General features: G+C 46.0%; 2 protein-coding genes across 6 annotated transcripts in view; one reads left to right on the top strand and one right to left on the bottom strand.

The window, feature by feature from the left end:
• LOC101771196 (indole-2-monooxygenase) overlaps positions 1-7658 on the top strand; it is a 103643-nt gene extending 95985 nt beyond the window's left edge. The window contains exon 8 of the mRNA XM_012848289.1: positions 7275-7658. Within this exon, the coding sequence (XP_012703743.1) occupies positions 7275-7658 (384 nt within the window). The remainder of the gene's footprint in view (positions 1-7274) is intronic.
• A 763-nt stretch (positions 7659-8421) lies between these two features.
• LOC101763353 (putative disease resistance protein RGA4) lies at positions 8422-14111 on the bottom strand. Of its 5 annotated transcripts, none has more exons than XM_022829100.1 (5): positions 13819-14111; positions 13208-13623; positions 9134-12935; positions 8847-9017; positions 8422-8738 (listed from the first exon to the last, which is right to left on the bottom strand). In XM_022829100.1, exon 3 carries the CDS (start codon positions 12841-12843, stop codon positions 9208-9210), a length of 3636 nt encoding a protein of 1211 aa, XP_022684835.1. In that variant the 5' UTR covers positions 12844-12935; positions 13208-13623; positions 13819-14111; the 3' UTR covers positions 8422-8738; positions 8847-9017; positions 9134-9207. The 5 variants fall into 5 exon arrangements, with proteins under 5 accessions (XP_022684835.1, XP_012703809.1, XP_012703808.1 ...); XM_012848355.2 differs by lacking the exons at positions 13208-13623; positions 13819-14111 and adding an exon at positions 13024-13201 and having other exon boundaries at positions 9134-10954; positions 11048-12935; XM_012848354.2 differs by lacking the exons at positions 13208-13623; positions 13819-14111 and adding an exon at positions 13024-13201.
• Positions 14112-14373: the final 262 nt, after the last annotated feature.

Raw genomic sequence — 14373 nt, 5'->3', positions numbered from 1 at the left:
ATGACAAAGGCAGCATAAAGAGGTCAATTTTTATTCATCGGAAGGTGGGTGGAGATTAGTAAATGAGGATGCCCACCACACCACAGCTAGCTGTCGCTTGGCCCACCACCCTCCTCCATTACGCGGCTCCCACGGCAGCTGAAGGCGAGCGGAACAGGTCCACGTTAGAGGAGTAGGAGACGCCGCCGGCCACCGGGGCGCGGCCGTAGTGCTGGCGCCGTCGGGGCCTGGGAGCTCGCTGGAGGCACGCACGGCGGCGAGGGCGCGCGCAGGGTAGCCGGAGAAGAAGAGAGGTGGGTGGAGGAGGTGGTGGTAGTTGACGAGGTGGAAGAAACCTCAGTCGTTGGTGGCGGCGGATCAATTATATGTTGCCATGCCTGCAACCATCGGGAGTGGATCCTCACGGAGAAGGATTTGGGGACCGTCCTCCTAGAATTTTTTTCCGTTCAGCGAGCCTTTGGAGTTGGAGTTTTGGAGGATTAGGTACAGTGGCGTACCGAGTCGTATTGAGGAAGTTGACGGGGAAGCAGGACACACCCTGATGTGGTACGGCCGTGTGCGTGCCAGCCCGACCTTGAACAACACCTTGGCTGCCACCACCACTGTGCAGTTTGGCCAACTCGGCCCACCCGGCGTACCGACGACTACCCCCATTTGATTGATGATTGAGATGGAGAAAGAACAGACACAAAACCAATTTCCGTACGTATTGCAATCAGTACTAGTGGCACATTGACTACTATGTGGGCACAAACATGAACAAATCTCTCATCAAAATCGTGAAAGCTTTGCAGCATAAAAAGGATATATAAACACAGGACGATGACATATGTGACGAATTCCGGAGAAGAAAGCGAAAAATCAGACATTACTGCTTGCGGACCACGGATGGAAGCGCTCACCGTACCTGCGGGAGGCCCTGCCGGAGTGGGTCAGGACGCGTTCGGGGTGGGAGCCGCCGGCGACCCTCGTCGGTTCCGCCCTCTCCTTCGACGCAACGGCATCGCCGGATCTCCCATCGGGCACTGCGATCTGGCGAGAGGTGGCTGGGGACCACCATGTGCTAGTATGCTGGCGCGAGGTGGGTGGAGCTGCTGAAAGGACGGATAGGTGTCAGCTACTTGTTGGGTGATGTGAGTTTTGATTTCGAACTTTTCAACTTACTTATCTCTCTAACGGTTCATTTAATTTTAATTCCGAATAAACTATGAGCCTTTTCGAAATTTTTCTAACGGATTGAGATCCCACATGACTGTATATATTTTTTTCATCTTTATTTTCTTAGTTTCATCATTTTAGATATATTAGCTCAACATTTTTATATATTTAGCTCAACGTTTAAGGTACACTATTTCAACAATATTATGCAAAATATTGAACCAGTTTATCTAAAATGTGGTTTCCATAAATGTTTGAAATGTTTAAATAATATGCAAAATATTGAATCTATACTTTTGAAATGTTTCCATGAGTACAACGGGAGCAAGAAAAAAAAGTGCTCAACACCCACGGCAGTACTGCACACGGGCATGCATGTTACGCTCCTTCCTGCTGTCTTGCAAGATTGGCCTTTGGCCCCACCACACACCACCCTCATACGCTAGCTGCTGCTACTGTTTGTTGTTCATGGGCTGCTGTTGGATCAAACGGCCTGTTCGCTTCAGCTTATTCAGCCGGCTTATCAGCCACCAAACAGTGTTTTCCTCTTACAACAAATCAGCCGTTTCAGCTTTTCAGCCGGCTTATAAGCTGAAGCGAACAAGCCCAAAGATGTACATGCTATCTAGGAGCCCCGGCCCGCTTGAAGTTCCGCATTTTGCTGGAAACTTCTGCGAGCGCCGCTGCACGCCGACCGCGGCAGTCATCTGAATCCCGGCGACTTCTCTGCTGATCAGCTCGCTAGCTTGCCTTCTCTTCCTGCTTGCATTGAGAGAAGAAGTAAGTAGTGTTGCTGCTCGATGCTTGGTTGCTCGTCGTTTTCGATCTACTGTTTCTGTAATAGAGAGCTGCATGCACCTGCTATATATGTGTAGGTGCTCAAAGCTCTGCAGGCGGGGCCTGGTTTAATTTCATCGCCATTTCCTTGGGGGTGTTGTTTATCCCTTAATTTGCAAGAGTGCTGTTTCTGTTGCTTCGTGGTACGTAGCTTCTTGTTGTGTGTTATTGTGACACGCCGGTAATCCAGTTGTTGTGTTGTTATTGTTGTAATGGCTGGCTTGTCTGAGAAGTATTCTACTTTTTGTCAGTATTTGAATATAATAGTCAGCTCTAGGTGATGTTTGTTTCAGTAAAAATCGCTCCGTATCTGGTACCATGTAATCAGATACCGGTTAAACATGTTTGCTTCGCCTTCGCTGTAATCAAATCCCACGGACCAACGAAGATTTTCTCTGTAATCGAAAGCGGGGCCTTCCATGAGCTTGTCCTCCGCGCGATTCCTCCAGATGCAGTATTCCCCTCCAACGAGGCAACGAAGATGAAAACTAGGTCTCCCATCTCTCCGCTTCTCAACCAAGGTTCTGGGATTCAAAAGTTGAAAAAATTCGGAGCCTTCCGAAATGGACGAAATTCGGAAATTCAGGAAATTTCGGGCCTGGATTCAACTGGATTTTAAACAAATTCGGATGAAATTTTACCAAAATTCAGATCAGTCAAAGTTGGCTCCGGACACACAAATAGCACTCCTATGATTCAATCCCAGCACCACAAAATCATGTTGTTCAGTGCTAAACTACACCCGTAATACAATTTGACACGGAGATGGGAGCAGAAGTGCAGAAAGAATAGGAGCGCATCTGTTGGAATACTAGTCATGTCCCTCATGTTGATGATGGGCTAAAGTACATTGCGGATCCAGCTTACCGTTGGAACAGGCGTGGATCAAGAAAGAGGACGAGGCACATGATGGTTATGGATCAAATACCCGGAAGAGCGAGGCGTGGTAGGGCAACCCCATTTCTTACTGACCCCGAGCAGAACGAGTGCAGCAAGTGCGGTAGACTGGACCACAGTTCATGCACGTGCCATTGGCAGAGTAGTGAGGTGCGACTAGTGGTTCTTTTCATTATTTCATATATGTCGTATCCACTCAATTAATTATGCATGTCTCAATTTATACTTGCAATTGTGTCAATTATTTGTACATTTCTAAGTTTATGTTTCACTGCATACTTAATTTATATTTCATTGATTTTTTGTAGGATGGCGCAACTCCACTTGCTCGACCCGGTGTACGACCAGACCCATCAAGGATGTCTCATAGCGGGGGGTGGGGGGGTAGTAATAATATGTACGTGTTGATTGATTTTTTGTAAGCGTACATGTGTTGTTCGTGAAATAACGGAAGACTCTGTTTCATTGCATGCATGACCTTCCGCTCCTTGGTTCTAGAACCCACGATGGGTTCTTGGACATGCGGTACGACGACCGGTACACTCCTATGGTGCAAGCTGCTGGCCTAGATGTCATCTCATTTCAGGTTCGTCATGGGTTGCCCAAGTTCAACTCAGCAGCCATAACAGCGTTGGTTGACAGGTACTATCTTCAATCATTGCGTCCATTCATAGCCAATCGTTCATGCCCTAGCCTATTTGACATGTAATCTTCCTTTGTCTAAACTGTAGGTGGCGGCCTGAGATTCATACCTTTCACTTGCCTTTCGGAGAGATAATAGTTACGTTTGAGGACTGTCAGAAGATGTTAGGTTTGACGATTCGCGGTGATGCAGTGACTGGGCCGTGCAGGTCAGATGGTTGGAGAGAACGAGTAGCAGCCTTCCTTGGGCATGAGGTTGACGAGCAAGGTGCTCACACTTCTGGTGTTCTAATCTCCTGGCTCCGGCAACAGTTTGCACAATGCCTCGAGGATGTAAATGAGCAAACAGTTGAGAACTACTGCAGGGCATGGATCCTACACCTCTTTGCATGCATTCTCTTCCCCGATGCCACGGGTGACACTACATTGTGGTTTTGGATCCACTGCCTCACCGACTGGCACCAGGCGGGTCAGTACAGCTGGGGCTCTGCAATGTTGGGTTTTCTCTACCTGCAGCTGTGCGAGGCTTGTCGTCGGTCTTCATCCTCAGCATCACTTGGTGGATGTGTGTACCTACAGCAGTTGTGGATGTGGGCGCGTCTACCAGTTGGCCGTCCTGAGGTTCTGTCTCGCCATGAGTGGTTCCCAGGTCAGCCTCCGAGACAGCATCCTACGTGGGCGTACCTTTGGGACCAGGTTAGGGTTCTACACACGATGTTGGAGTGGGCGTACCATGATTTCACGAACGAGCTAGACACGCTCACGGTGTCTAGTGTAAGTACATTTTATTTCCCATGCTGATTTCAATTAGTTTTAGTATATCATCTGACATCTTGTTTGGACATGTTGCAGGTGTCGTGGGAGCCATACATAGGGAGAGGGGGCACTTACTTTTCCTTTTGAGCACCATGTGTGCGAGCGATGGATGACTTTATACAGATGAGGTGCCCTCTTATATGTTTTCTATGCCGGTCGAGTTCCACCCAGCCTGATCGAGTTGCACTCTAATTTGGCATGAGAACAGATTTGGGCCAACGGCTCCATTCTCGACTGGCGTAGAGTTTACACAAGGAAGTGTTTTGCTATTTCAATTATCTCATGATGGTCCCTTACATTAACTCAGGTTATACGACTATGGGCAGTTATACATCTTACGTGACGTGCAGGTTGGATCATAAGAAGAACAGGAAGGTTTTTGAGTGACATGTATACCACCAGCCTTACATTGAGCAATGGGAGGAGTTCCACGACAACGTGGATGAGAACAACGAGCCGCACACAAACAGTGAGTACATGCGATACCAAGCTTGGTACCAAGGTGCGAGCCGTTGCAGGCTGAGGCTACAATGGACACAAGATGACTACAGCGACATCGAGTCCTTCGACGATGAAGACACGACATACGACCGAAGTACTTGTGTAGGAAGGCAAGTGGAGGCAGGACCAATCTTGGATAGATTGGTAAGTCAATTGCCTTATTTTTCTATGTTAAGTGACTTAGTGATTAGTTGACTTAAGTGATTTAGGTAGATTTAGTGATTTAGTGATTTAGGTAGATACTGACTTAGTGATTTAGGTAGATAGTGACTTAGTGATTTAATGATGGTACATTTACTTTGTTGTAGGGCCATACCCTCAAAACCTCGGTTGAAGACATTGAGCAGTTTCGTCCGAGAGTCAGAGACGACGAGACGCGTAGCTTCCTAGACATAAGATTCTAAATATGCTTTCAAATATATTATTAATACGTTAAATTCTTTCACTTAACCTATTTCTTGTACAATAGAGACTATCACGTCGGCTACGCCGTGCGGCTGCTCATTGTGGTTGCAGGACAGCCACAATGCGAGACATGCATGTTCCTTCCTCAAGCAGAGGAGGCATAGGTTCGTCTAGCCAAGCAGCTACACAGGCCAAAGGCATTGCATACGAGGATGAGGATGACGAGAGGCACGAAGAGCTTGGCCCGTTTCAGCTCCAGGACGCTCCCTTGACTCAGCCTACACAGCTTGCAGGCACTAGGAGATATCGTCCACCTTCCCCTTACACTCCAGGTACCGACACTCTTGGTCACAAGGGTAAGGGTAAGACTAGGAGGTAGTGAACGTTTGTGGTAGATGTTATTATGTAATAACATGGACTTTGTGGACTTTCATTATGAACTATTGTGTATATGGACTATTATTATGAACTAATGTGTATATGGACTTTTATTATGAACTATTGTGTATATGTACTATTGTGGACTTTCATTATGAACTTTGTGGACTTTCATTATGCATTTTGTGGACTTTCATTATGAATGTGGCATATATTTGTATGTTTGAACATGTTGTATTGAGGTTAAAAATTCATCTCACTTACATGTATGGATTGTGTAAAAATAATAGGGGAAATTCTGCCAAAATTTCGATGGCATGTGTTGATTCAGTGATGAGCATCTGTCGGTACTTCTTTTTATCATCATCCATACTTAAAGTCCATTACATGACAACACAATGAAAAGTCCAACAGTAGATAACATTGTTCATGAATAAACCATAGAACTAGCAAGTACTGAAGACTACTGTGTGCAACGAGGCCACTTTCCCTTCCTCAGGGCATTGGGATTCTCCTCAATCGCTGCTTTCGCTCAGCGTGCACGCTCAAGCTTCTTCTCCCTCTCCTCCCTGTTCGCAGCAGCATGCCTCTTTTTCTCCTTTTCCTTGTGCTCCTTTTCTGCAGCCTCCTCTCTGTGTCTGTTCTCCGTTGTCTCCTTCTTCTCTGCCTCCCACCGCAACATTTCCTGCATCTCCTCCTTATCTTCAGGCTTGATCTCAGTGTCAATCCACTGCTCAAAATCACAGAGCAGTAGAGGGGTTTGCAACAAATGCAATTGTTAGAAAATAAAAAAATCATGCAAGATGTCATACGAAACAAAATAATTATTAGACAACATCAATTTCTCACCATCTTGTTAATGCGGCGCTGACGAAGTGTAGGCTCAAACGCAAAATTGGAACACATCCAATACCTCTTCCTATACGTGTCCTCTGCATCGGACTTGGCTACCTTGCAAGGATCGCTGTAAAAGCACATGGGCACTGGAACACCACTTGGCAGAGGCAATGGGTCGAAGGCATTTCCAGTCATCCCGCCATAACTACAATTTAGTCCATTTCGTTGTAAGAACCGAAAGCAATTAACATTAAACCTATACCTAGGGTTTCCCATTCGATCCACAACAATGAACCCATAACATAACAACGTGCGTTGAGGTTACCTTAGTTTCCTAGCTTTTCCACGCCTTGACATCCTACGGTTGCATGAACCCTAAGTTCAAAACTCCGACTAATATATACCGAATCGACGTGAAAAAAAACTATGAGGGAGCGAGGATACCTTGCTCTCGAAGATCCACGGATCAAATCAAAGTTTTCAAGATCCAATAGGCCGATTCGTGATGTAGGGTGAAGTGGGGAGAGAAAAAATCCGAGAGGGAGGAGAAAGAAGAGGAGGAAGGCTCGGGTAGGAAGGAGGCAGGTGGTTGAAATACGAAGCTTGGCGTCATCCACCTTGGTGCCAAGCCCCCGCCATGTCAGCATCCACGTCACCAGCTGCGCAATGACCTAGGCGCCAGAGCCGCTAGCGCCGAGACGTGTACGATGGTGGCGCCAAGCTAAGGGTCCAGATTTTGAAATGTTTTCGCCAAGGACCTATTTGTAAGAATCTTTCAAAAAAAAGTTCAAAAAATAAAAAAGTCGGAATGCAATGTGGAGGGCTATACCATACCCTTCGGGACACGTGTAATCGTCAACGCGTGGGCTCTATGCAGGGACACCACCTACTGGGAGAGTGCAGAGGAGTTCATGCCCGAGCGGTTCATGGAAGAAGCCATGGATGCTGCTTCCGACTTCCGGGGGAACGACTTCTGTTTCTTGCTGTTTGGGTCTGGGCGAAGGATGTGCCTGGGTATAAACTTCACCACCGCCACTTTCGAAATCATTCTTGCCAACCTCATCTACCACTTCAATTGGGAGCTTCCGCCAGTGTTGACAGGCATCGAAATGTCAGAGTCGTATGGGATGGATGTGCACCGTAATGAGAAGCTTCTTCTTATCTCTCGGATGGCTCACGACGTCTAGCTTTCTGAATTATTGTATCACATTTCACACCTGTTTGCAAATAAATATATCTAAGTCAAGCTCAGTTCCTATGTACAACAATAAGTGCCTTGATAGCCTTCAGTTATTCATTCAGGTCGTATAGCATTCTTGGAGGCCAAATAATTAAACGGGTTCGTCCATTTGTTTGGTTGATGTTCCAACGTAATCCCTCCATTTTAAATTGTAGGTCATTTTTTCTAGATATATAATTTTTACTATGCACCTAGATATATACTTACTAGAAGATGAAGGAAACGCATCGGATGTTCATCTGACAGCCGAAAAAATGAGTTGCACAAATTAAAGGTGGTCTTGCTTATCCCACCCATTCCAACAATCGGAAGAACCATGAAATCCATGTTGCTAGCTTCATCAAGCAGCATCCCTACGATTTTTTTTAAAAAAAGATGGCAAGAGGATTTTCATGTTATATTAATAGGGGGTGTTTGGATACGAGGTGCTAAACTTTAATAGTGTCACATCGAATGTTCGGATCCTAATTAGAAAAATTAAACATAAGCTAATTATAAAATTAATTGCAGAACCCTGTGCTAATTCGCGAGACGAATCTATTAAGCCTAATTAATTCACCATTAGCAAATGGTTACTGTAGCACCACATTATCAAATCATGGACTGATTAGGCTTAATAGATTCGTCTCGCGAATTACACTCCAACTGTGCAATTAGTTTTGTAATCAGTCTATATTTAATACTTCTAATTAGCATCCAAACATCCGATGTGACAGGTGTTAAACTTTAATAGGGTGGAGCCAAACAGGCCCATAGAAAGGAAAAAAGGAATCAAATCAACCGTAAAAGAGACAACAACTGAAAAGCTTCTCTATAGCGCAAAAGAAAAAACCGACTCGTGATGGAAGGACCACACACGACTACAACTAATCATTTGTAGCTCTGTTTTGACCGTTGAAAGCAAATCTGCATCCCCACGATTTCCTTCTTCTCCTGATCTCTAGATCTGCAATGAAGCTTCCAGATAGCAGTCGTGTGTACATGTGAGTGCCCTCCTTTATGCTTTTTAAGGACAAATGGGTCATGTCTGCACAGAAAAAATGAAAAGCATGGGGTAACAAGTTAACAACACGTCCCCATATATGTGCTAAATGAGATTTGATTAACACAGACGAAGGCATGGTTTTTTACTTACCCAACTTATATAAAGGAATTGTGTTGTTTTGGCCCTGGCAGTGCAGAATGGTACAGCACGACTCCATGAGTTCTTGAAGCCTTGGACTGCCTCCGTTCACCACAAATTGCTCTCCAAAACTGAGACCGATCAGGATCTCGTTTCAGTAGTACTTCAGTGATTCCGCATCAACTGATCTCAACACCAATATGTGGGGTTACACCAGTTAGTCAACAAAATAGGAGGGCATGCAAAGCAGGGAAATTTGAAGGAAACAAATTGAATAAGAGGAAAGTGAAAGGTCGTACCTTCATCAGAGCTGCTTGAATGAACGTGTGATACGTCTTCATATTCAAAGCTGTCAAGCAGCTGTTTGATGGCGTTAGTAAAACTGCTTCATGTCTATGGCTGGGCAGTCTTCGATCTTATGGCTCTGAAGAGCAGAGTAACTTCCACGACCACCATCACATCCTAAAGATGCAAGGCATCGGCAGCGATTAAGATACAGTGTTTCTAATGATGGGTGGTCTCCCAAGGAATTGACTGACTGTAACTTATTGCAGTCAAAAATATGTAGCTCCTCGAGTGCACACAGGTCTCCTGACACAGAGCAGAGCTTCTCACAGCTCCAGATGTGTAAATATTTGAGGGACGGTGGTAGATTTGGAAGTGTTAACAGGCTATCACAACTGCTTATAGATAGATCTACAAGGCATGGACGGCGAATAATTGGAGACGGCGATTGCTCTAGGTTACCAGTGGTGGATGCAGGGTCGCGGCAATGTTCCAGCGATGTATATGTGTCAATATGCTCCTCCTTTCCCCATATGAACTCAAGCTTAGGGCATTCCTCAATATGAATAAGTCTGATAGATGGGGGAAGAATGAAGAGCTGTGCCATGCTTTCACAACAGTATATACGTATCATGTTTAGATGTGGTAGGAGTTGATCTGTCGTTTGTGTAGGTTCGACACCTTTCGCTTGTGTGGGCCCTATTAGCTTGTTGCAGGACTGAATCCACAACTCCTTCAAAGATACCAAGCTTTGGAACACTTCTTCTGGCCAGTAGATGAGCACATCACAGTTTTCAATTGTGAAATATACAAGATGTTCAAACCATTTCCAGACCCCAGGTGTTAGCTGTGACTGGCTTGATACGAAGAAAAAGTTGCAGCCAGATATGTTCAGTTCTGACAGAGGTGCGGCTTCTGTGCCACCCAAAGATAGTTTCTGTTTCTGTGATGAATCCCAATTATAATCTATCTCAGGCAGTGCTTCTGTGTCATGGACACGCAGCTTTAGCTTAGAAATTGAAGACATGTGCCTTGATTTAACTATTCCTAAGGAGAGCAGCGGCTTGCCTTCATCCAAACTTACAACCCTGAGCTTTGGTGCTTCAGGTAGGCTAGTCAACTTTGGACAGTTGTCTATATCGACCTCCTCAAGTAGAGGAAAGGTTAATTCATCATCTTCTTTTCCTTCTGTTGCGACCCATCTCTCCAAGCTCTCCAAATCATGTAACCGGAGTTGCTTCAGTGCTGGAAATGGCGTAGACACCATATGGCTGCATAGGCTTCGCAATTTGTCCAACTTTTCCAAATGCAGAACTTCAAGGGCTTTGAAATGGCAGAATTGAGGAAATTCCTCACACAGCATACAACCAAGCAGATGGAGCTCAGTCAAGTGCTGCAACATACTAAGATCTGTTATCCATGACGGTAAATTGGTGCCTTTGTAGGACTTTATTCTTAGCATCTCCAGCTGATGATGAGGTTTAAGGGCATCTAACACCTCATTATGAGAATCTGGTTTCTCACGGGCATCATCATTCCACTTGAGAGATAAGTATGTGAGTTTCTCTTTTTTTTCAAGATTGGCTGCTTTTGCAAGCACTTCTGTTACATTTTGCAGACCACTTAACTCTAACTCTCCACCAAGATTTAAGTTTTGAAGTTCCGCAATAGTACTACATCCCAAGCCATCACCAATAACAAAATAAGTTAGAGTCCGCAGAGAAGTGATCTGTCCAAGTCCTGGAGGCATGCACGTCAATGATTTGCATCCATGGGTATAGAGGTGTCGGAGGTTTGCCATATACTTCATATCCTTTGGAAGTTGACGAAGGTGTCTGCAATGAGAGAGGTCCAACGTTTGTAGATTATACATCATGCTTATACCTTCAGGAAGTTTCTCGAACTCATGTGACGACAGATTAAGATACCTTAGGTGCTGTATGTGTCTTGTAAGCTGTTCCTGTCCTACACATGATAACCTATCTGCTGGAAGGTGTAATGCTCGCAGTGAAGTGTACTTTGATATATCAAGGGGTTGACCATAACCTTTGATAAACAACGTATGGAGCATTGCAGTTTGTTTCTTCAATAGACTTGTAACCTGTTCTTGCACGAAAACAGGACTAACACCGTATATTGATAAGAAGAGGTGGCGGGTCGGATTTAGCAACAGCTTGTTGACGCTCGGCTTATCAACTATAGTGACACATTCTTTCCGCAGAACTGATAGAGCAATGTCGTGCATGAGATCATGTATCCTGCATATGGTTGACCTACGAAGATTGCCAATTGGACGTGTTTGCCTAACATCTTGAAAGAATGACCTCCGAGTTAGCTCCTCGAAAATATATTTTCCTACGGTTTCTGGATTGTCATCCTCTTGCACAGGTACGAAGTCATGTGCCATCCACAGTCGAATCAAGAGGTCCACATCAATCTCATAATCTTTAGGAAATAAAGCACAAAATGCAAAGCACTGCTTCATATCTGGGGATAGGTCATCAAAACTGAGCTTGAGGATCGGTAAAATTCCGGTTTTCTCACTACAAATGTCACTTTTAGCTAATACATCCTTCCATTCATTTATACTAGTCCTGTTACTCAACATAGAGCCAAAGGCTTTGGCAGCCAAGGGAGATCCAACGCATCGACGAACAAATCCACTGAGAATGCCATCTTGCTCTTCTATATTTGGATTTTGCAAGCTGAATGCTCTGCTCTGGACAATTTCCTTTAAATGCTCGTCACTCAGATTCTCGATATTATGGGCTTCAGCTACACCCATGGTCATAATGCGAGCCACTTCTGCATCACGAGTTGTTGTTAGTACTGCACTGCCCTTGCCACCCTGTTTAAGGCAGGTCTTTAGTTTTCCCCACTTATCAGCATCCCGATTCCATACATCATCTAACACAATGAGGTACCTTTTTCCACTTATTGTACTCTGGAGCTCCTGCAATGATTTTTCACGACATTTCTCATTGGTCTGGCAGATGTTGCTTGCAATGGTACTGACATCGAAATCATCTGACACGCAGCACCACCTTCGAAGCTCAAAGTGCTTCTCGATTGCAGGGTCATTGTAAATGAGTTGCACAAAGGTGGTCTTGCCCATCCCACCCATCCCAACAATTGGAAGAACCATGAGATCCCTGTTGCTAGCTTGATCAAGGAGCATCCCCACGATTTTCTTCTTCTCCCGATCTCTAGATCTGCTAAGAATATCTCTGTCGGAGTCAATGATTATGGAATCTGTCTGTCGCCACTGCCTTGATGGCTGTGCTTGCTGCAAGTGCCTGAAACCAAATGTATTCATCTCGGTGACCAAGGCCTCGATGGTCTGCACAATCTTGCGTAGCTTCTTGCCCATCCTGTAACGGAATACAATGGGATTACGAGCGGGGACGAGGAGTCTTGCTACCTCCGCTCCAAGCTTGCTGTGGTGGCCCTTCTTCTTGGCTTCTCGCCGAAGCGCCTCGTACTTGAACTCATCAAAGACGTCGTTGGCCTCATAGGCTGCTGTCTTGAGGTCTTTGAGCCAAGCTGCTACTTCAGGTCGGGAGGCTCCTTTCTCCTCCGCATCCTGGATGATGTGCAGGATTGCTGGGAGCTTGCGCTCCAGGGTCTTGCGCTGCTCCTTCATGCCTTCCATCACCTTGTATTGGTCCAGCAGGTAGCTGGATGCCTTCTTCATCACCATGGAGATCAGTGGCCCGATCACCATGGTTGCTTCTCCGCCGGCAGCAACACAAGTGCACAACCAACACGGCTGATATGACCTCCTCCGATCCGGCAGCTCGATCTCCTGAATGCAACCTGCAGAATAAGCAGCTAATTTAGTCTCACCACAAGGCACAAACTCTAAGCAGAAATGGGGCCTTTGGTAGGGCTGTCCAAACCCTACCAAACGGGTGAGTTGAAAAGGGCTTCACATGAAAAGCCGGTGTGAAGCCAATCATCAAATCGAACTGAGCAGCGTGAGCCATAAAAAGGAGCTTTCCCCTGCTTCTCCTCTTCCCCACAGCCATGTGCTTTAACTTTGCTCCTCAAGTTCGTCAAAACTACTGCAAAATTGCCACTCCCCTTACCTTCTCTCCGCGACCTTGGTGACGACACCGGGCTCGGGAAGGACCAACGTTGGGGCGGCGCGGCAGCTCGCGGTGCTGCCGGTGCGCTGGTGGTGGCGCAGGCCGACGGTAGGTGGAGGAGCGGCGGGACAGCGCCGCCGCGTACGGCGCACCGGCGGCGGTGTATCGCGGGGACGACCGGTGGCCGCGTGAGGCGGTCTGACGGCGGCGTGGTTGCCGCACCGGCGGCGGAGCGGACCGGCTGCCGGAGCTCCTAGGCGGGCCGCGGGCGAGCTCGAGGTCCCAGGCTGCTGCGCGAGCATCGAACGCAACGGGTGCCAGTGAATTCAACGAAGGAGATAAAGCACGCTCGGCAAGAAAAGAAATAGGGAAAAAAAAAAGGCATGTTGGGGAGGGCCGAAGCGGATAAGGCACACCTGGCCAAAAAAAAGCGCAAGGAAAAAAATAGTAGATGGAATAAAAGAATGATGGAAAAGAAAAAAAAGGAATGAAAAAGTATATGCTCTTAGGGTATTTTGAACATCTTTTTATTGATCTCAATCTAACTTGAAGAAGCTATTTTGCCAAACATTTTTCAATAGAATAAGCTAGAATCATAAAAAGCCGCTTACTGAATGAGCCGAAGCCGGAGTCATTTTAGCACAAGAACAAGCCTGCCAAACAGCAAAGTTTGAGCAAAGAAATAAGTGAAATAACCAGTTCTATTCGTTTCTACAAATTGCTTCAGGTACTTAGCTTCTGCATCAGCTGGGTTCCAACGGTTATGATGGAGGGACGGATCATAACATCACTCACGAACCAATCAACGGTGACTAGCTTCCGATCCGTCTCTTCAACTCTTTGATCTTTCTTCTGATTGCAACAAGTAGTTCGGTGAAGGGAGAATGAGCAGCAGCAGGGAGAGGGAGGATAAACGATGCCTTTGAATTGTGAAATCACAAGAATATGGTTACCATAATACGGTTTGGTGCCAGGTCACAGTCGATAGGTGCAGCATTGATGCCTGGGACCTGATGCGCAGGAGGGCAACCGCATGACAATAATAATGGGTGAAAGGAATCAGGTTCTGCACTGCATGACAATAATACACTTAAGCACCATGCCATTGCTCCAAAGTTTCCAAAAGTTTGCCTTGGAATTGGTCTCGAGAAGGAGAGAAGGGGCTC

The sequence above is a fragment of the Setaria italica genome, chromosome VIII (genome assembly GCF_000263155.2).
Source record: "Setaria italica strain Yugu1 chromosome VIII, Setaria_italica_v2.0, whole genome shotgun sequence".
In the NCBI taxonomy this organism is placed as follows: domain Eukaryota; kingdom Viridiplantae; phylum Streptophyta; class Magnoliopsida; order Poales; family Poaceae; genus Setaria; species Setaria italica.
Note: the sequence above shows the minus strand (reverse complement) of the source record. Positions and strands in the feature narration are given on the sequence as shown.